A 19,652-nucleotide genomic window follows, 5' to 3' on the forward strand; every position below is an offset into this window, starting at 1 on the left:
AGTGCATTTAAGACTAGAATAATGCTTGTATCAAGAATACGTGCCAATGCATGAGATGGGTCAACAGGTGCTGGATTTGTGGAACACATACTTGGCTGAACAGAAGCCCATATATCCAGGAACATGGACAAAACTGCACACTTATTGTTACATATGGCCCAGTCAGTTGCTCAAATGCCAGATAATGAGCACTATGCAATGCATGTGCTGGACATCCTTTGCAACTAAACAATCTCTCACCAAGGGATGGCTAGAAAGCTACTCCCAAATGGACTGCAACCATACTCCTGGGCAGATTTTTGCCCAGCTTCCTGTTTAAGTCAGATTAACACCCCTGGGGTTAATTAAAGGGAAGAACAAATGTCCTGTTTTAAGAGACCTTGCAGGACTGGAGATGAGGCTGAGAGTGCTCCAAGTGGAGAACAGTCTTGACCAAAGGTGTCATGGACTTTGAAGAAGCCCAAACTCAGGACGAAAGGGAGAAACATGCTAAGAGGAAGGCATGTTTGGCAAATCCTCACCATGATCAACTCCCGCCTGGACACTAATATCCCCACTGTAGAAGGACATGTGGATCCAGAACTGGCCTCCACAGTCACTTACGGACTCACTGCTAAGATCATGTTCATGGAAGACAATCTTACTCGGCCACAAGTGATCACCAAAGAAGCAGAAGCAAAAGGACAAATCTCCATTGAAGCTGTGTGGCAAACAGGTCAGGAGACGGATCTGTTGGAACTCAAATAAAGGACTCTAGTGCAACCAAGTCACTGCAATGTAGAAAGGGGGAAAGTTCACACGTAACAAGGAACTAATGCTGGAGCAAAACCACCCAAAGAGAGATAGAATATTGGCTCCTTTTCAGCCTTTGTGTTTGATCAGTAAGCTTGAAGCAATCCTGTCTGTTGAAAGAAGACAGGCTGAAAGAAAAACCCTAAGTGGAGCTGAAAGAAGAAAGAAATGAGATTCCTCAGTCAAAGGGCCCTACATTCTTCTCCCTGTGACCCAAAACAGACCATTGGTGTTTGCAAGACAAGTGTCTTAGGGCTAATCCAAACTTCCTTTTGTGCTGTGTTTCAAAGCACAGGTCGGGAGCACCATGTCAGAGGGCAGGGTGTGTGTGTGTGTGTGTGTGTGTGTGTGTGTGTTGTCCCAGCACTTTCCCCTAGAAAACATGCATTTAACTGCTGAATTGGAACAAATTGCAATTGGGTTTTCTGCAGATTGCTGTTTGCTCCAATTTAACAGTCAAAAGTGGATTTTCCTGGGGAAAGTGCCAGGACCCCCCCCCAAAAAAAAAAAAAAACCCACAACTGCTCGGACACGGAGCTTTAAAGCCTGGAAAGTGTGGTACAAAAGGAAGTCTGGATTTACAAGGTCTAACTTCCACAGCTAGATTGCCATAGGTCAGCTGCAGCACCGGACGCCAGATAATAGATCTCTAGCTCATCATTAAGAATGGATTGGCAGAAGGTTGGAAGCTGGCACAGGGCAATGGGAGCTCACCCCACGCTTCAGATTTTAAGCTGCAATGTGGAGGGCAAGCTGCATACCTCCCCACTGCCACTCACTTTCGAAAACTGTCTTATTCTGAGTTAAACTACTCGTCTTCAACTGGGGGTCTAGTGGACCCATTACAGCTAGGCTAGTGTGGGGAAAACTCTGGCCTGGAAGCTGAATACCCACCCGCCCGCCGGACCCTCTGTCCTTTGTGACTCTACCCAGGGAACACCTCTCACCTGCCCTGTTTTGCATTCTTCTTGAGTACTTTTGCCTGGCTGAATATGTCATTGAACTCCAATAATGCCGTTTGCTTGTCTCACTGGAGGACAGCGAGGAGGGTGTTGAGAGCATGTGTAGAAACTAGCCTATCATGCAAAGGTGAATTACGCCTTCACTGCTCTGTTGTCTAATTCAGGGATGGGCAACCTGTAGCACTCCAGATATTGCTGGAGTCCACCTCCTATCAGCCCCAATGCAAAAGTAAAAGTCTCTAACCTTGTTGCTTATGGAGACAGAAGGAAATGACATCCTATAGATAGAATTCTCAACTGCTCAGTGAGTTGCCTCCCACTTTCCAGTGTTCTGTCTGCTCAATTTAATAACTTAAGGATGGAGATTGTAGCTGTTTCAACATAGCTGAGGCTGGTTTGAAAGATGAATTGCTGCTCATGGCAAGAATACCTATCAGTGTGGTGTAGTGGTTAAGAGTGGTAGACTCGTAATCTGGTGAACCAGGTTCGCGTCTCCGCTCCTCCACGTGCAGCTGCTGGGTGACCTTGGGCTAGTCACACTTCTCTGAAGTCTCTCAGCCCCACTCACCTCACAGAGTGTTTGTTTGTGGGGGAGGAAGGGAAAGGAGAATGTTAGCCGCTTTGAGACTCCTGAAGGGGAGTGATAAAGCGGGATATCAAATCCAAACTCTTCTACTTCTTCTTATCTGACTTTTGACACAGTAAACAGGCTTACTACTTGATCAGAGACAACAGTGGGACCAAAGAGGCTGGTGCATGTTGACTAGAAGAGGTGATGCCTCTCTCACACTACAGTGGTACCTTGGGTTACATACGCTTCAGGTTACAGACTCCGCTAATCCAGAAATAGTACCTCGGGTTAAGAACTTTGCTTCAGGATGAGAACAGAAATCGTGCTCCAGCGGCAGCAAAAGGCCCCATTAGCTAAAGTGGTGCTTCAGGTTAAGAACAGTTTCAGGTTAAGAACGGACCTCCGGAACAAATTAAGTACTTAACCCGAGGTACCACTGTACTTGCAACTCCCTTAAAAGTTACTGCTAATCCTTATACTAACTCTAATTGTTCTTAGGTTTTGTACTGACTTATGATGTCTGTCCACACCGCACCACTTGCAATGTACCCTGAGGCCCGACCATCACCAGATTTCTAGCTACAGGCCTGCCTGTTCATGGGATACCACAGGCAGTTGAGCAGCCACAGCTGAGTGCGTCATAAGTACTCTTGGGCACTATCCAAGTGGGATTTTGGCTGCATCTCAGCTGGCTTGGATGTCGAGACCCATACTCTTGCCTACACCAGAGGTCAGGCAGGAGTCAGTGGGGGCAGCAACCCAAAAGCCTTTCCCCACATCTGCAGCAAGGCATCAAACAAGCCTTTCACACGGCTCCAACCCAACAGGAATCCTAGGCAAGGTCTCTCTCAGTCTGCTCGGAGCAGAACATGGAGGAACTAACGCCAGCAGAGGTTACTTGGCTCTCAAGAGCATGATCCTAACCCAGCCGCTGGAGAAACTGAGAAGCCCTGAGGATTGGGATGCAGCAGTACCAAACCAGGTCGCTTCCCCAGAGCTTAAATATAGCCACTCTTCTCCGGTTTCCCATTTGACATTTCTGTCCTGGCAAGAGTGAGCATGCAGTGTAGTAATGACAACTCCCCTCCACACTGGTTATGTGGTTGCCAAGAAAAGCTGCCAGTTAAGGAAAGGGACAAGAGACTCCAGCAACTTGATCCAGATTCAGAGGCATATTGCAGAAAGTTTCTTCAGAGGAGACCCAATTCCATTAGAGTTCCCTATGTAGCGCAGTCTTGGGGAGACTCCAGTCCCACGCAGGACCGCAATAGGACTTGTTACCTACAGAATCTGAATCTGAGAACTCTGGCTTTATAGAATTTATTTTACCATCACATGGGGGGGGGGCAATTATACACTTAGCAATGCAAAAAGAAACCCAAGCCTGGGGGGGGGGCGCGTTTAACAGCATGGAGGTTACAGGCAATCCTTTGCTGGAAAGAAAGACAGTCTTGGTTACAATGGGAGCACCCAGAATATCTCTCAAGACGAAGTTCTAGCGATTAGTCAGCCTCTACACAAATTGTGTCAGTGACCAACACAATACTGTTCTTTCCAAAAGACAACAGGCATGGTCTCCCAGGAAGTTATTGTGCATTAGATGCATCAATGGGCTTATTGATGCATTCTATGTGCTCTGGCTCAGCTCGCATTCACTTCAATGGGCCTTGTATATGCAAACTTGCCAGCAGATTGTGCTCAAGAGCAAGATTTAATATCCCTCAGACTTTTATGTGATGCACACCTATTGCAGCACCTTTTAAAGGACCTTTTAATTCAGCCCGCTGGTCAATTTAATCCGGCCCCTGTGGCGGTTGATTTCAACAACTTCAATCCTAAAAAAAGCTCAACAACTTTGCTTGGCCCTCATGCATGTTCACTTCATCAAATCTGGCCCTCTTTGAAAAAAAGTTTGGACACCCCTGACCTATTGTAATACTTTTCTCTTGCTGCCTTGAAAAGTTCGTCATCATCAAGCCCTGTGCTCCCTATCTCTACCTGAAAAGTAGAAACTGACCACCACCAGATACTTGGAAGGTACACCTGCTTGCTGAGAATCTCCTTGTTACTGCTGCATCAAACAAAGTGACTTCTTTAACATACCCGCAATATACTGATTAGCCTGTCAGATGCCGCAGAACACTTTCCATTGGAACATATTTCTAATATACAAATTGAAAGTGCACCAAATAATAATAAAATTAAGAAGAAGAAGAAGATTGGGACTTGGTGAGGTTGGGGGTTTGATTCCCCAAGCTTCTCCCATGACTCTAATAGCAGTCTGTGTTGTTGTGGTGGCAATAATGAAGCCTACAGAGACCCCATCATCAGATACCATGCTAGGCAGGCACTGAGAGAGCCCAAAGCAGTCTAATAGGAGTTTCTAATAGTCAGCAAGCCAGGACAGCCAATCATAGAGGCAAACTAGGCATCCACTTCGGGTATCCAAACGTCAAAGGTGTCCCCCTCCCAGGATATAATTATCTTGCTGAAAGAGCCACTAACCGCACTCCTGAAAGAAACAAGACAGAAGAAGCTAGCAGGTTCTCCTGTAGGGCGACTCTCCCTGCATTCCAGGGGCACCCCTGAGAATCTTTGGCTATCTATTGGCCCATGAAGACAGTTGCAAAGAGGAAGAATAAAAGAAGCGAGCCTCAGTTAAGCATAAAGATAAGAAAATAGTATCCTAGTGAGCCGTATGAGGAAAGCCCCCGGAATTTCCCTTTTGCAGACGGGGAACTGAGGCTAGGAGATGACGACTTGACTAAGGCCACCCAGGGTTTGAATCCTCCTCTTTCATCCGCTGGACCACAATTGGAACCTGCTGCTGCTGCCACCGCCTTCCTGGCCGTTTAACTTTCAGCCTGTTCCGCAGAGCTGCAGACGCAGCTACAATAATTCTGATCCCTTCCTTTGCCCTCACATGACCCCTGAAACAAGGGCTGTTTTATCATGATGTTCTTTATCATGCAGCCACCCGATGCAAAAGTTGCACCAGACACTTAATGCCAACGGTGACGCACTATCTGGAGTCTCAAACTAACTTTTACGCAAGGCAGCAGCGCTGTCTGAAAAGGAGACCCAAAGGGAAAAACAAGGCTCTTTGTACACACATTCCCAAAAGCCTCAAAGAGAGACAGGGAGGGGTCGTGCAGTGTCTGGGTGGCTGGAGAGGGGAGGGTGTAAGCCGGGCTGCTGCCCACTGGCCTGTGGCAGATGTGACTTGAATCTGCCTTATGTCAGCCACTGCCAGACAGACCTTCGCCTTTGCACTTGGCCTGGAGATTTCCTGCCTAGCATGCGTGCAGGAAAAGGGTGGCACCTCTCAGAGAAAGATCAAAACCAGAAGCAGACACAAGCGCAGACAGATGTGTCCGTCCCCAAATCCCTTCCTTCTAATGGGCACATGGAAACTGATTGAAGCTCTTGCAGGGAGACACTTGGTACAGATCCCAAATGGGCTTCAATTCCAATGCATGCGGGTAGCAGCAAGATCTGCATGGGATGGCAGCTCCAAAACAGAGGGCACTACAATGCATGCAACCCCTCTGACCATGGGCATAGCCAGGATTTTTGTTGGGGGGGGCAGGACTTTCATGGGGGGGGGGCCCAGAACCGATGTGATTGGTCAGTTAGTTAAGCATTTCTATTGTTTTAGTTGATGTGGGGGCAGCTCCCCCCCCCCCCCCGGCTATGCCCATGCCTCTGACCTGGCCAAAAAAGATACTCCTTTTATTTCATACACTTTGCTCCACACTTCATCACACTGCGTTTCCAGCACGGCTATCCACATCATTGGAAATAGTGTGCCACGAACAATACAGTCAACCCGCAGATAAGGCACCCAGGGCAAGGAGTGCAACTCCTGAATCACACAAACAATGCAAGAGCGTCATCCGGAGAGGCGATATTGTCCAGAGCGTCAGAGAAGCTGACAGGTACCCTCGGGCCAACGCTGCAGAGCCTGCGGGGTTGCGCCTGCCCTTGGGAATGTTCATGGGTGCCAGCCCAAAAGATGCGCCTCCGCCGTCCACAGCAAGGCCACAGAGGAGGCGAGTCACACCCCTCCAGGAAACTTTCCCTTTGCTGCCGAGGTGCCAAGAAACGGCACACGATCCCACGGGTGTGCCATGGGGAGGTTGCCACTCCACGCTAAGCGGTCCCAACTCTTGGACACTTGCCAGGAAATGTCCCCTGTCCCCGACTAGAGGATCCCGGGCTTGCCATCGCTCGGGAGCCGGAGCAAGTCTCTGGAGTGAGCGCCACGCGCGGGGAAAACTTGAGTCGCCCCCTCCCCGCGCTCGGGGCCAAGCCCCCGCCGAGCCGAGCCCGAGCAAGGCACCCACCTCACCGACTTGGGCAGCAGCCGGTGCCGCTTGATGTCCTCTTCGCTGAAGGAGAAATGCATGTCCGCCTCGGCGGCGCGCAGGCGACCCGGCGGCAGCGCGAGGAAGCGAGGCGCCGCGAAGGCCGGGGCCGGCATGAAAGATCCGGGGTGGGGGGGAAGCGCGCACCCAGGAGGAAAAGCGCCCTCGAAGTCGCTCCCGAGTGGCCCGGAGTGTGCCGGGGCGGCCCGCGGCGCTCCGGATCTTCCCGCGAATCCGCACAAAGCGGAGCGGCTCCGGAGGGGCGGGGCGGGGCGGGGCGGAGCTGGCGACTGCAAACCCCGGCGCCGGATTCTTCAAGGGCGGCGCGGGGCGGAGAGCGAGGCTCTGCGCGGATCCTGCGAGGGGAAGGGCTCCGCGCGCAAAAGCCCCAGGATTCAGTCTCCAGGTAGACCCCCCATACCCGAGAACCTGCCTGAAACCAGCACCCGTGGCCAACCGGGAGCCCAGGGTGGGGACCCCGCGAGCAGGCCATCCGCACCAGAGGCCCCCGGGGGCTTCCAGCAACGGGTATTCGGAAGCATCGCTGCCTCCAGCTGCGGACGACGAGGAACAGCTCCGGGCTGAACCCCGGGGAAACCGCGGCCGGACAGGACGCACGCATTACGCATGGCAATGGTCAGTTGGGGGGAACCATTGGCTGAGCTGTTGCAAGGCAGCCTCCCTCCTGCCTTCCTTCCTTCTTGGAAAGTTGTCCAATGGTGCTTATTCCCCTATGAGTGGCCCCCCAGGGATTGCAGACCTCGCTGCCCTGCGCTCCTAGCTGGTCAGCTCCCCAAGCAGATCCAACTGCTGAGGTCAGGACTCAGACTGTAGTGACCTCCACCCCAGAATTTCCTTCTCAGTACTGAGCTGAGCTCTGGGGCATGTGAAGGAAAGTAAGTGTTACTGAGCATGTCCAGAGTGCTCCTTCCTCTGAGCAGACACAAACAGCTTTCCATAATCCTACTCCCTGAGCTGGAATCAAAAAGTTTTCTGAATGCTTTCGCACAGCGTTGTCTCTTAACCTTGGCTTGCTGCATGACACAAGTCACCTTCTGTACCCCTACAACCTATTAGATCAGGGATCATCTTGCATTCCTGCAATGCAAGAATACGAGGCTGTCCCATGCAGGGATCAAACCTACAACCTTAGCATTATCAGCACCACTCTCTAGCCAACTGAGCTATCCAGGCATGTTGCACCCAACCCAAGGACCTCCCCTTCCAGGCCTTCTACAAGCCAGGGTTGGGAGCTGCTGACTCATCAGTTTGGCTTGGCTAAGTTTGCTGTAGTTAAGAATAAAAATCAAAATCCCAGAGCACACTGGATTGGTCCCCTGGAATACCTGCTGTCAACCAACTACCCTAGGAAGGCTCATCCAGTATTCCTTTTGTACCGTGTTTCTAGGCGCAAAGTCCAGGCTTTAAAGCCCTGTCTACGAGCAGTTTTGTTATTTGTTTTGGTCCCGGAGTTTTTCCCAGGAAAAAGCACCAGGAGAAATAAAAAAAATGCTCAGACAGGGAGCTTTAAAGTGCAGACTTGTGCCTGAAAAGCACGGTGTGAAAAGAAGTCTGGATGTGCCCACAGTTCAAACACTCGAACATTTTACTGATGGTGAGCATTCATACCATTGTTCTCCATTAAATGCCATCAGCTGTCATACACCGCTGTATGCTTGTGAAACATGGACTACATATAATCGCCATCTCCAACTCCTTGAAAGATTCCATGAACGGTCTCTCCAAAAATTTTTACACATCACTTGGGAAGACAGGCAAATTAATGCCAGTGTACTGGAAAAAGCAAAGATCACCAGTGTGGAAGCAATGATTCTTCAACATCAACTTTGTTGGACTGGTCATGTGCGGATGCCTGATTATCATCTTCCAAAGCAACTACTCTATTCCGAACTTTAAAATCGAAAGTGTAATGCTGGTGGTCAACAAAAGACTCAAGGCAAATCTAAAAAAAAATGTAGTATAAACACCGACAACTGGGAAACACTGGCATGCGAGCGCTCCAATTGGAGAACAGCCTATACCAAAGGTGTCAGGGGCTTTGAAGATGCTCAAACACAGGATGAAAGGGAGAAATGCACTTGGCAAAGGGAGGAAGGCACGCTTGGCAAATCCACACTGCGATCAACTCCCACCTGAAAAACTATGTCCGCACTGTGTAAGGACATATGGATCCAGAATTGGCCTCCACAGTCACTTACAGATTCACTGTTAAAACTGTGTTCATGGAAGACAATCTTACTCGGCTACGAGTGATCGCCAAAGAAGAAGACACCCTAAGGGAGTATTTCAAAGAATAGCAAAGATTTGGATTTTACCTTGGATTTTACCCTACAATGTCTGTGGGCACAGTGAGGATTAAGCATGTAATAAATGTTCTTGTCTCACTGTGATCAAGGTGTATCTAGTCCCACAATCTGTTTGCAGCAGTAGCCAGGCCTCTGTGCTCTGGCAAGGAGTGAGTGTTTGAAGGCACTGGCTAATCCCTCTTGTCCGTCCCCAACATCTGGCATTCAAAGGAATACTGTCTCCAAATAACCTATGTTCTATGGGCAACTCACAGAAAATTATCATTTTCCCCCAAATATATATATATTAAAATACAGTTATCAGAACAGTAGAAAATGTCCTACCCCACCTTGCAATGGAAGAAATAAACCAGTTAGTCAAAATGGGCATACAATAAAACAAAAATAATAGATTGAGATGCTCCGACTATTAAAATGTGAGCTGCTTATGTTCCATTTCCTATGTTCGGAACAATGTTGTCATGCAGCTTCTTAGCCAGCAAGCTAAAATGACCTTTCAAATAAGCATATGGTCATTACCCATACATATAAAAACCAACAAAAAAACCCCAGGGGTCATGGCATATCTGTAACTATTCCCTCTGATTTCTACACTTAATTCTTTCTACCACTTCAGAAAGGCACAAAAGATAAAGAAGCAAATAAGGAGAGAATATGAAGAAAGTGGTTGTGGGAATGAAAAAAAGAGAAAAGGAAAGAATTAACTTGGTGCCCAAATCCAGATTCTCCAGTTTGGGTTTTCGTGGATGCTCCACCCATTTATTTACTAAAGGTAGAGAAGGCTAAGGGCTTTCCCACGTGAGGCAGTTAAAAATAGGAATGTCCCTTGCATGCCTACTGTACATAGAACTTCATTAGGAAACATACATCAGACTCTTAGCACACACACAAGTATAAAGGCAAAAAGCTTCTTCATATATTGCCCACTAAGGATAGCTCTTGATTTTTGGTGGGAACCAAAGCGAAAAAGCCAAAAACAGCTGTTAGCCACGGGCAGGGGGAGCATCTCTGAATACCAGACGCCAGAAGCATACAATAGTGAGTGACAGCCTTTATATCCTGCTTCCCAGAGGCATCAGGGGGACAGACCGCCTGTGGGATGCAGCACTTGCCGTGCAACCTGTCTGATCCACGTGGAAAGCCAGTCTCATGTCATGGCACTGCTATGTTTCAGTTGCTACCATGAGTGTCTCTCCTTTCCTTCTCCTCCTGTTTCAATTTTTTTATGTTGTATTTTAATTTTGTTTTTAAGTTGTAATCATTCAACTTGTTTTTATTATTGCTTGTAAGCCGCTCTGAGCCCGGCCTTGGCTAGAGAGGGTGGGGTATAAATTATTATTATTATTATTATTATTATTATTATTATTATTATTAGAGAAGAGGCAGCCTGAGAGCCTGGCCTTCCTGCTCTGCTGTTTGGCTTCTGGTGGTCTTGCCGAGCCACGCAAGACGGCCCCTGTCAGAGAGAGGCAAGCAGGCTGGCAGGCAGGCTGTTTCTCTCGTTGGGTTTGTGTTCACTCCCTAGCTTTCCTGGGCTGAATTGGCACCTGCAAGTTATGCTTCTCCACCAGCAGGAAGTGCCTTAGGCTTGGTTTGGCAGTTCTCGGAAGTCGCTGACAAGAGCATGCGATTGATTAGCCTCCTGTGGCTTAAGTTTGTACGTTATGCACAAGGAGTCTTCAAGCCATGTCTTCCAACCCACTCCTGCTCTGCGCTTTTGGGCTGCAGTAACTGAGAGAAGAAGGCACTCTGTGTATGCTGAGAGGCACTCCTCTGTTCTGGTTTTCCTAGGCCTGCCATACGCCCAGATTTTCCTGGGATTTCAAAGGCAGAATTGATGTGGGGTTTTTTTTTTTTTGGTGTTTTTGTAAAAATAAAGCTCAACTTTGGGGTTTGTCTAAAAAAAAAAATCTCAACAACTTTCGGGGTGTCCTGGCTTTTACTTTTTGAAATCTGGCAACTCTAGGTTTTTCACGGCCCATCACTGAAACTTGGCATAAAAGGAAATAAAATTTGAGGTCTAAGGTAGTTTGTCCAACTTATCTTGAGGAGCAGGAGATCTGAGGGTGAGGGTAGGGAAAAAACCATCCCAGAATGTGTTCACGGTGGACATATAATGAGCACCTGTGGGTTTCAAAGTTTATTGATTGGATCTCAAAATCGAGTAATAAGGGTGGTTGGGTTATTTCCTCGTTCTGAGAACAAAAGTGAAAAAAGGGAGCTTGGAGCCTCCCTCCTGTGCCAATTTCCTGGCTTTGCCACTGAGTCACTCTGTGAGCCTTGGCGAGTCACTTCCTTTCATTGTGCATCATAGTTTTTGCTTTAAAAGCAAACAAAACCCATCCCCCTCGGTCTCCTTATCCCGCCCCCACCCAGGCTTCCTGTGCTGTTATAAATTATTCTCCACATCCCACAGCCCGTAGCCCCGGAGACAGAGAAAAAAAGGAGGCGTAGAGGGAAAACACCAAGTTCCTTTCCCAAAACACTTCAAATCCCTCTGTTTACCAGGGTCTTTAACAAGACAGATAAGCGAGGACTGTAATTTCTCTAGAATTGCTCAACCAACTGCTCAGAAGGAGAAGGAATCCTTTTCCTGGATCAGCATTGGGAGTGATGTGGTGTTGATGTGGTGTTTGCCCTTGCATGAACTAGGTTTAAAGACACACTACAAGTATCTGTGGGAAATGCTGGCATCATAGATAAGCTATATCAGAGATAAGCTATATCAGACAAACGACTCGCTTCGGGTTTTGACATTTTCATCACAGTCTATGGCTTTTTAAACGTGCTTGTGGGAGGAGGGTTATTGGTTCGTTTTACCATGTATTTTGTGTCCTCATTTTGTATTTTTCTGTTGTGAACAACTCTGGGATCTTCAGATGAAGGGCGGTATACAAGTTTTAAGAACAACAACAATAACACCCAGGGCAAAATGGGGCTAGGTCACAGCATATCATATAGTAAAGGTAAAGGTAAAGGTAAAGGGACCCCTGACCATTAGCTCCACTCGTGAACGACTCTGGGGTTGCGGCGCTCATCTCGCTTTATTGGCCGAGGGAGCTGGCGAACAGCTTCCGGGTCATGTGGCCAGCATGACTAAGCCGCTTCTGGAGAAACCAGAGCAGTGCACGGAAACGCCATTTACCTTCCCGCCGGAGCGGTACCTATTTCTCTACTTGCACTTTGATGTGCTTTCGAACCGCTAGGTTGGCAGGAGCAGGGACCGAGCAACAGGAGCTCACCCCGTCGCGGGGATTCGAACCGCCGACCTTCTGATCGGGAAGTCCTAGGCTCTGTGGTTTAACCCACAGCGCCACCCACGTCCCTTATCATATACTGTGTCTCATATACTATGCTGTAAAAGCAGTGTATACTCTTGCCCATTTCCAGAGTGTCTCTCAGCAGGCTTCTAAAATGAAGCTCTTTCATCTCAGGGACAGTGTAATACTGTATACAGTCTGCAAGATCATGACAGAAATGTAGAGGGGTGTGTAAATCTCCTCTAGAGGGTTGAGGAAACCCCCACAACAGGTTTGAGGGGAGGGGGCGCCGAAAGTCTCATTGTGCATGCAGACCTCATACCTAGCACACCTTCCCCACCTAATGCTTCCTTTAATTCTACCCTGTGTTTTCAGAGGTACACTGGGGGGGATTAGGATAAAACTTTTTTAAAAGGTAATATGTGAATCCACCCTCTGATATTCAGATTACTGGGAAAGTCTCTGTCTCTGGGCCTCAAATGGTCTGGTATAAGGATAAATTGTGAGAAACCACTTTAGCAATCCATGTTGAGCCCCTGGGGATATGGCAGGAAAGAAATCCAGCAACAAGGTCAAAGGGCGGGTCATTACGTTTCTTAAAAATAAATTACTGAAGAACGAAACGAAAGTCCCAAGGGTGCTTCAGAAAGATTTTACACAGAAAATCATGCAAATTTCAACGGATTTCCAGTTATGCTGGATTATCCTCAAGGATAGGAATATACACAAATTAGGGGATAGTTCTGGAGAGGAGCAGTTGAGCTGAGTGCTGTTCATATTTTGCCTGCGCACACATAAACAATTCTGTCGTGTTATAGAAAAATTTTCACATCTGGAAATAAGGACACTCCTGTATTCTTGGAATAGCACAAGCAAATCCTTTCCTTCCTCCTGCCCCAAAGGCTCTTTATTACACCTAATGGGCACTGCATCTATTTATTTACTGCATATAAGAAATGCCCCATGAAATGAATTCTCTAGGCATTATGCAAAGATGAAAAAGAATGAAAACAGAACAAAACCATATTACAGTAAAACCTCACATTGAGCTTAAGAGGCAATAAAGCACAAAACCCAATGCAAAGTCAATGTAATAAAATACAACACAGAACTAAAATAGCCATGCATATGCTAAATGAAAACCATCAACCATACGCAGAGACTGAAAACCAGAACTCAAAACGCCCAGGAGATCAGGAAAGTCTTAACTTGATGCTGAAAAGACAACAAAATGCCAATTCCAGGTGAGTTTCACTAGGTAGAATATTTCATAGCCAGGGGACCCTCCACCGAAAATGTTTGGGAAAAGCCACCAATATAGCAGCACCTAGCAGGAAACATGCTGGCAATGTTTTCAAACGTTGCTCTACAGCCATCAGAAATGTGCTCTATGTTCAATATAAAAGCTGAGCTTCCAAGAAAGCCATTTTTTCAGCCAGACACGGCACAGGTCCCTGAGTTATCCGGGCCCACCCTTGCATTTACACACTAGCCTGGTAGCTGTAAAACAAGTAAACAAGCATACTGGTGGAAAAGGCAGGACAGAGTGCTTCACCCCTCACCTGTACACAGCATAATAATAATAATAATAATAATAATAATAATAATATTTTATTTATACCCCGCCCTTCTGAGTTCAGAAAACCAGGCTCAGGGTGGCTAATAACAAATTTAAAACACTTAATTGATGCAACAAAAAACAGCATAAAATACAGCATAAAATAAAACGCGAATAACAATAAATTCAGAATTCAAAAATCAGTTTAGGGCTGTGTTAGTGTAAGTGGGCTGTATTAAACACAGAGATGCAGTGGGCTGCTACGAAGAGGTACATAACTCCTCCTCCCTCCTCTGCCAGCCCCCAGCAGGCTAGGAAGCATTTCTGCAGGCCAGAGTAACTTTTGTGGGCCTCTTTAATAATAATAATAAAAATTTATACCCCGCCCATCTGGCTTGGTTGCCCTGGGTTGTGGCTGCTGCTACTCTGTACAAAGCTGCCTTAAGCAGAGCTGAAGCTGGGTCATTATTTGTGCAGGGCAGAACCTGAATTGAACTTGCAGAGCCAGTGAGTGCCACAGCTTCCAATGCAGTGACGTAGCGTGGGGGGTGCAGGGGGGGCCGACCGCACCGGGCGCAACATTTGGGGATTTGGGTTAGGGGGCGCAAATCCACGGGTTAGGGGGCGCAAATTACTTGCCTTGCCCTGGGTGCTGACAACCCACGCTATGCCACTGTTCCAATGGAAGCCCCTACATTTGCAAAGCATTTCCTTCAGCCACTTAACTGTCCGAATTTGGCTGCGCAGTTGGGGGAAGGGGCATAAGATCCTTTCCCACAGACAGAAAGTTCATCCCAGTTGACTGGGCTGCTGAGGGTGTGTGTGTGAGAGTGAGTGAAGTCACACCCTTCTTACTCTGACGACTGTTTGTGCTTTTACTCTGAGCCTGGTTAGCATCCCCTCCAAGATACCCAGGCCATAGCTGTCAACTTTTCCCTTTTCTTGTGAGGAATCCTATCGGAATAAGGGAATTTCCCTTTAAAAAAGGGAAACGTTGACAGCTATGGCCCAGGTCTCTGGGCTAAATCCAGAGAACACACACACACACTCCTTGCCTCTCCCTGCTCCCTTTCCACCAAAACACACCAGAGGGAGAGGCTCCCTGGCTTGGCGGGGAAATTTTGGGATGGATCTGGAAGCAGGCGGTTTCCATGCTTGGCCCTCTTTTAAACCATCGTCATGGGCTGGGGGACAGGACAGAAAGAAAACTCTCACTGTTACCACCTCAGTTTATCAGGTGGTTTGAGATGGAAACCATCACAGACACAAATCTAAGCCTCTCACATCATGAAACCCCAAATTCATCATATATGTAATCTTCGCTCTTTATTTCTTGCTCCAAAAGCGCCCCCTTACTTTTTTAGCATGATGAGAGGGGTAGGCTGAGAACTGTACTGCTGATTCTTTTCATTACTGTAATGCATTTTAGAATCTTTAGTTTATGGCTTTAATTCAGTTTTTAATCTGGTGTTTTAGATGTTCTTAGAAACCCTAGGCTCTGTATCAGGGTGCAAGAAAATAATCGCCCATCAGGGATGACAGTCTAAGGCAAATGTCTCCTTAAGAGCTATCATTCGGGAAGCTAATTTAAGCATTCACAGCCCAAACCTACAAGTTAAAAAGAAGAACATCAAGCAGCTGCAAGCTACATGCTTGTGGGATCTGCTTTGGGTTTTATTTTTACTAGAACCCCAAGACCCACCAAGTGGAGCCAGACCTGAAATGGTGGCTGAGTGGTGGAGACAAACACCTGCCACACACCAGGAGTCACACAGCGGAACAAACTGCATATATAAATACTAGTCAACCTGCCAGTTACAGCTGATTTGGGATCCTTACAGAATTAATATTTTTTTTTTCGGGCCTTTTCCCTGTTGCCATTATCCAGCGCGTGGCAGTCATAATCCCTCGATGATCTGTTACAAATCACCCAGTAATCTAATACTGTAGTAGGTTCCAATCTACCTTTTGCCCAACTCAGCAATATGGGACTTCACATGTAGTTCAACAAATTATATTGCAATGCCCTCTTGTGGACAGCTCTTGCTAATGTGCATTATTATTCCAGGACTGAAAAGCCACGTTAAACTGTGTTCCTGAGAATCCTGGAGAAGTTGGAAGCTTATTGGGGTTCCCGGATGAGATCTGTAGCAGTGGGCAAACTTCGGAGAAAGACTGCTGGTCACCACTATCGATCACCCCCAGAAATGTGATTTAAATGGCAGTCTCAGTTCACACATGCAAATGAGACCTGGCCAAGCGTGAATCCTTTGCAACTTGCAGACAAGTTGACACCTCTCTCCAAGCACTCAAGACTCAAGCCAAGAGGAGGAGATTGAGGGTTTCACTACCTTCCACTTGTTGGGGAGGAGGACTTCTGAAGTGTAGAGTCTTCTCTGCTCATTGAGGCTCCCCAAACCCTGGAAGATCAGGGCTCCAAATTGCACGGGGAGTCCTCATGAGCAGGGAAGTAGACATTCAGCCCTCTAACTCGTGGGGGGCAATGAGACCCGTGATAAATGAAGCAGGTGGGGCTAGCATGCTCACCCCTGCAGTGTTGAATAGTGTAGGATCTGAATGCCTGAATAGGGATTACATGGGAAACAATCCGCTTATCACAGAAGTAACCAAATGTGCCCATGATGCACCTATGTAAAAATCTGTTTCATGTTTTACCGTGTTTATTGTTTTAAAATCTTTTCACTTGTTTTTTTTAATGTTTTAAATACATTTCTATTTTTTAAAAACACACAAAAAACCCCAATTCTTTTATCACAGATATATTTGCCACTGTTGGGAGGGAGGACGAGATATAAATAAAATAAAATATTGGCCTACAGCAGGGGTCAGCAAACTTTTTCAGCAGGGGGCCGGTCCACTGTCCCTTGTGGGGGGCCGGACTATATTTTGGGGAAAAAATAATGAATGAATTCCTATGCCACACGAATAACCCAGAGATGCATTTTAAATAAAAGGAAACATTCTACTCATGTAAAAACAAGCTGATTCCTGGACCGTCTGTGGGCCGGATTTAGAAGGTGATTGGGCTGGATCCAGCTCCCGGGCTTTACTTTGCCTACCCATGGCCTACAGATTTCATCCCCACATGTGATTTATTGAGGTTTGCTGAATACTTACATAAGACTAAAAAAAATGTAAAGGGACCCCTGACCATTAGGTCCTGTCGTGGCCGACTCTGGGGTTGCGGCGCTCATCTCGCTTTATTGGCCGAGGGAGCCAGCGTACAGCTTCCGGGTCATGTGGCCAGCAGGACTAAGCCACTTCTGATCAACCAGAGCAGCAGCTCACAGAATCGCCGTTTACCTTCCTGCTGGAGGGGTACCTATTTATCTACTTGCACTTTGACGTGCTTTCGAACTGCTAGGTTGGCAGGAGCAGGGACCGAGCAACGGGAACTCACCCCGTCAAGGGGATTTGAACTGCCGACCTTCTGATTGGTAAGCCCTAGGCTCTGTTTTAACCCACAGCGCCACCTGCATCCCTCTTTTAAACATACCCTGGGGGTAAATGACACTAAGCATACTAGGCCTTACTTCTGAGCAGACATGCACAGTAGGCTCTCTGACAATGTGAGCCTCAGTTTGTTTGTTTGTTTGTTTGTTTGCTTGCTTGTTTATATTGCCCGCTCTTCATCATGGCAGTAATCCCAGTGCATTATGAGGAAACTCAAAAGGGCCCTTGCACATAATGTTTCCCACTCTGGAGCTATGCTTTTCAAAGTTCAGTCCCACTTAACATTCTTTTCAAGTTTCCCTGCAAGTTTCCCTGACTTTAGCATGCAAGCTAACCTTAACCCCAGCCCCCCCCAACCCACCCAGCCCCGAACAGATCTGCTGGGCGCTGCTGCCTTGGACCCAGAAGGTTCTACTCCGGGACTCTCCAAGGTACCTGCCAAGGGTTGCCAACACAGTGCCCTCCAGTTCTTGGTGGACTGCAAAGTTTGACACCCCCTGAAGATGCACACCTGACAGGTGTCAACGACAAACTTTCGTCATATCTGACCACTGGCCTCCCCCAGCTGGCTGGGGCTGATGGGAGCTGGAAGCCTAACAACATCTGCAGGCCACAAGACTGGCAACCCTATACCTAGCTTATTATCCATGGCACTTCTTGGTATCAGAGCAGTGGTGGTGTTATTCTTATTTCAGGAACTGTCAATACTACTGGAATGGTAACCCCCTTCTTTGTTCCCTTTCTCTTCTATCTCTCTCTTTCCCTCTCCCCCCCCCCTCATATCTTTGCTTTATCTTGGAAAACACAAGCAATGGACATGGCTCAAAGTGCAGAAATGTCAATAACTTTTAAGTTATTGGAGAATATAAAAATCAGAATTATATACCTAGTCCAACCTGTCTATCCTATTATTTTGTATTGATAAAATGTATTATTTGTACGCTACCTTTTTAAAAGGGACGTGGGTAGCGCTGTGGGTTAAACCACAGAGCCTAGGACTTGGCCGATCAGAAGGTTGGTCGTTCAAATCCCCACGACGGGGTGAGCTCCCGTTGCTCAGTCCGTGCTCCTGCCAACCTAGCAGTTCGAAAGCACCCCAAAGCACAAGTAGATAAAGCGCAAGTAGATAAATAGGTACCGCTCCGGCGGGAAGGTAAACAGCGTTTCCGTGCGCTGCTCTGGTTCACCAGAAGCGGCTTAGTCATGCTGGCCACATGACCCGGAAGCTGTATGCCGGCTCCCTTGGCCAATAAAGTGAGATGAGCGCACAACCCCAGAGTTGGCTACGACTGGACCTAATGGTCAGGGGTCCCTTTACCTTTTTAAAACCTAGCATTTTGTTTAAAGACAACAATGTGTTTTGTAAATGACTCTGTAACAGAAAAACAATAAAATTTGAATAAACAAAATATATATTATTGGAATGGGAGATTTGAAGTGGAGAAGTGCTGGCAGGGGAAGGAGTTACACATTTTCTGGATTTTCTTCACTCTAAAGTGTACTCTCTGCAAAGTACGGTAGCTTTTCCTCTAGTAACAATTTGGCCCATTCATGTCATCACACAAAGTACTGAAGCTAGAAAAAAGGGGGACATTGCCACCTAGTGGGCATCAAGAGAAATTGATTGACATTGTATGAATCAATGTAGAGATTTGCACATCAGGTGTGTAGGAAGACATTTGACCTTAATATTTCAGAAGTCCACAGAAAACTATTACTGCATCTGCCGAACCTTTGGGTACCCAAGCAGGAGCTGTTGCCTAACAAGGACACAATGTCAGGAGGATGCACATGCAATATCCACAGGCACTTTTGGAACGCCCTAACGGATTCCAGTTTGACGTCTTTCTGTCACCATCAGAATGATGGGAATGCTCTTGGCTTCAGTATCCCATGGTCAAGGAAAGACACTGTTCTCAGGCTACCAAGAAAGGTCAAAAGACAACCAACCCTCTTGCAAATACCGTATTTTTCTGTGTATAAGACTAGGTTTCCCCACCTAAAAATAATGTCAAAAATTAGGGGGCAGCTTATACACGGGGGCGTCTTATAGATAGAAAAATACGGTAAGTCCTAGGAAAATTGGAGCTAGATGTTTCTTCCATCTTGCCCCCCAGACCCCCTGCACCTCCATCTTCCCAGTCTGCAAGGGGAAAATAATCCATCGTGCCTCCTGCCGCTCCTCAAGTAAATTCTGCAGCAAAGATTGCAGCCATAGATCTGTTTTTTAAAAGCAAAATCTGCCCATGTAAGGCAACAGGGGTTTTGAGGCTGGGATTCTGCCAGTGCAGTATTTTCCACTATGGCTGCTAGCCAAGGGAGGGAGCTTCTCAGCCAACTT

At 47.2% G+C, this 19,652-nt stretch overlaps 1 protein-coding gene across 4 annotated transcripts in view; it reads right to left on the reverse strand.

Annotated features, from left to right (window-relative positions):
• Window positions 1-19,652, reverse strand: part of PDE4A (phosphodiesterase 4A) — a 357,141-nt gene that overhangs the window by 83,535 nt on the left and 253,954 nt on the right. Inside the window, exon 1 of one of the 4 annotated variants that reach the window (XM_079960034.1) lies at window positions 6,672-6,823. The exons of the other annotated variants lie outside the window; for them this stretch is intronic. Coding sequence (XP_079816160.1) covers window positions 6,672-6,808 — 137 coding nt within the window. The 5' untranslated portion in view covers window positions 6,809-6,823. Of the gene's footprint in view, window positions 1-6,671; window positions 6,824-19,652 lie in introns of those variants that run through there. 4 annotated transcript variants of the gene reach the window in all.

The sequence above is a fragment of the Podarcis cretensis genome (genome assembly GCF_951804945.1).
Source record: "Podarcis cretensis genome assembly, chromosome: 17".
NCBI lineage: Eukaryota > Metazoa > Chordata > Lepidosauria > Squamata > Lacertidae > Podarcis > Podarcis cretensis.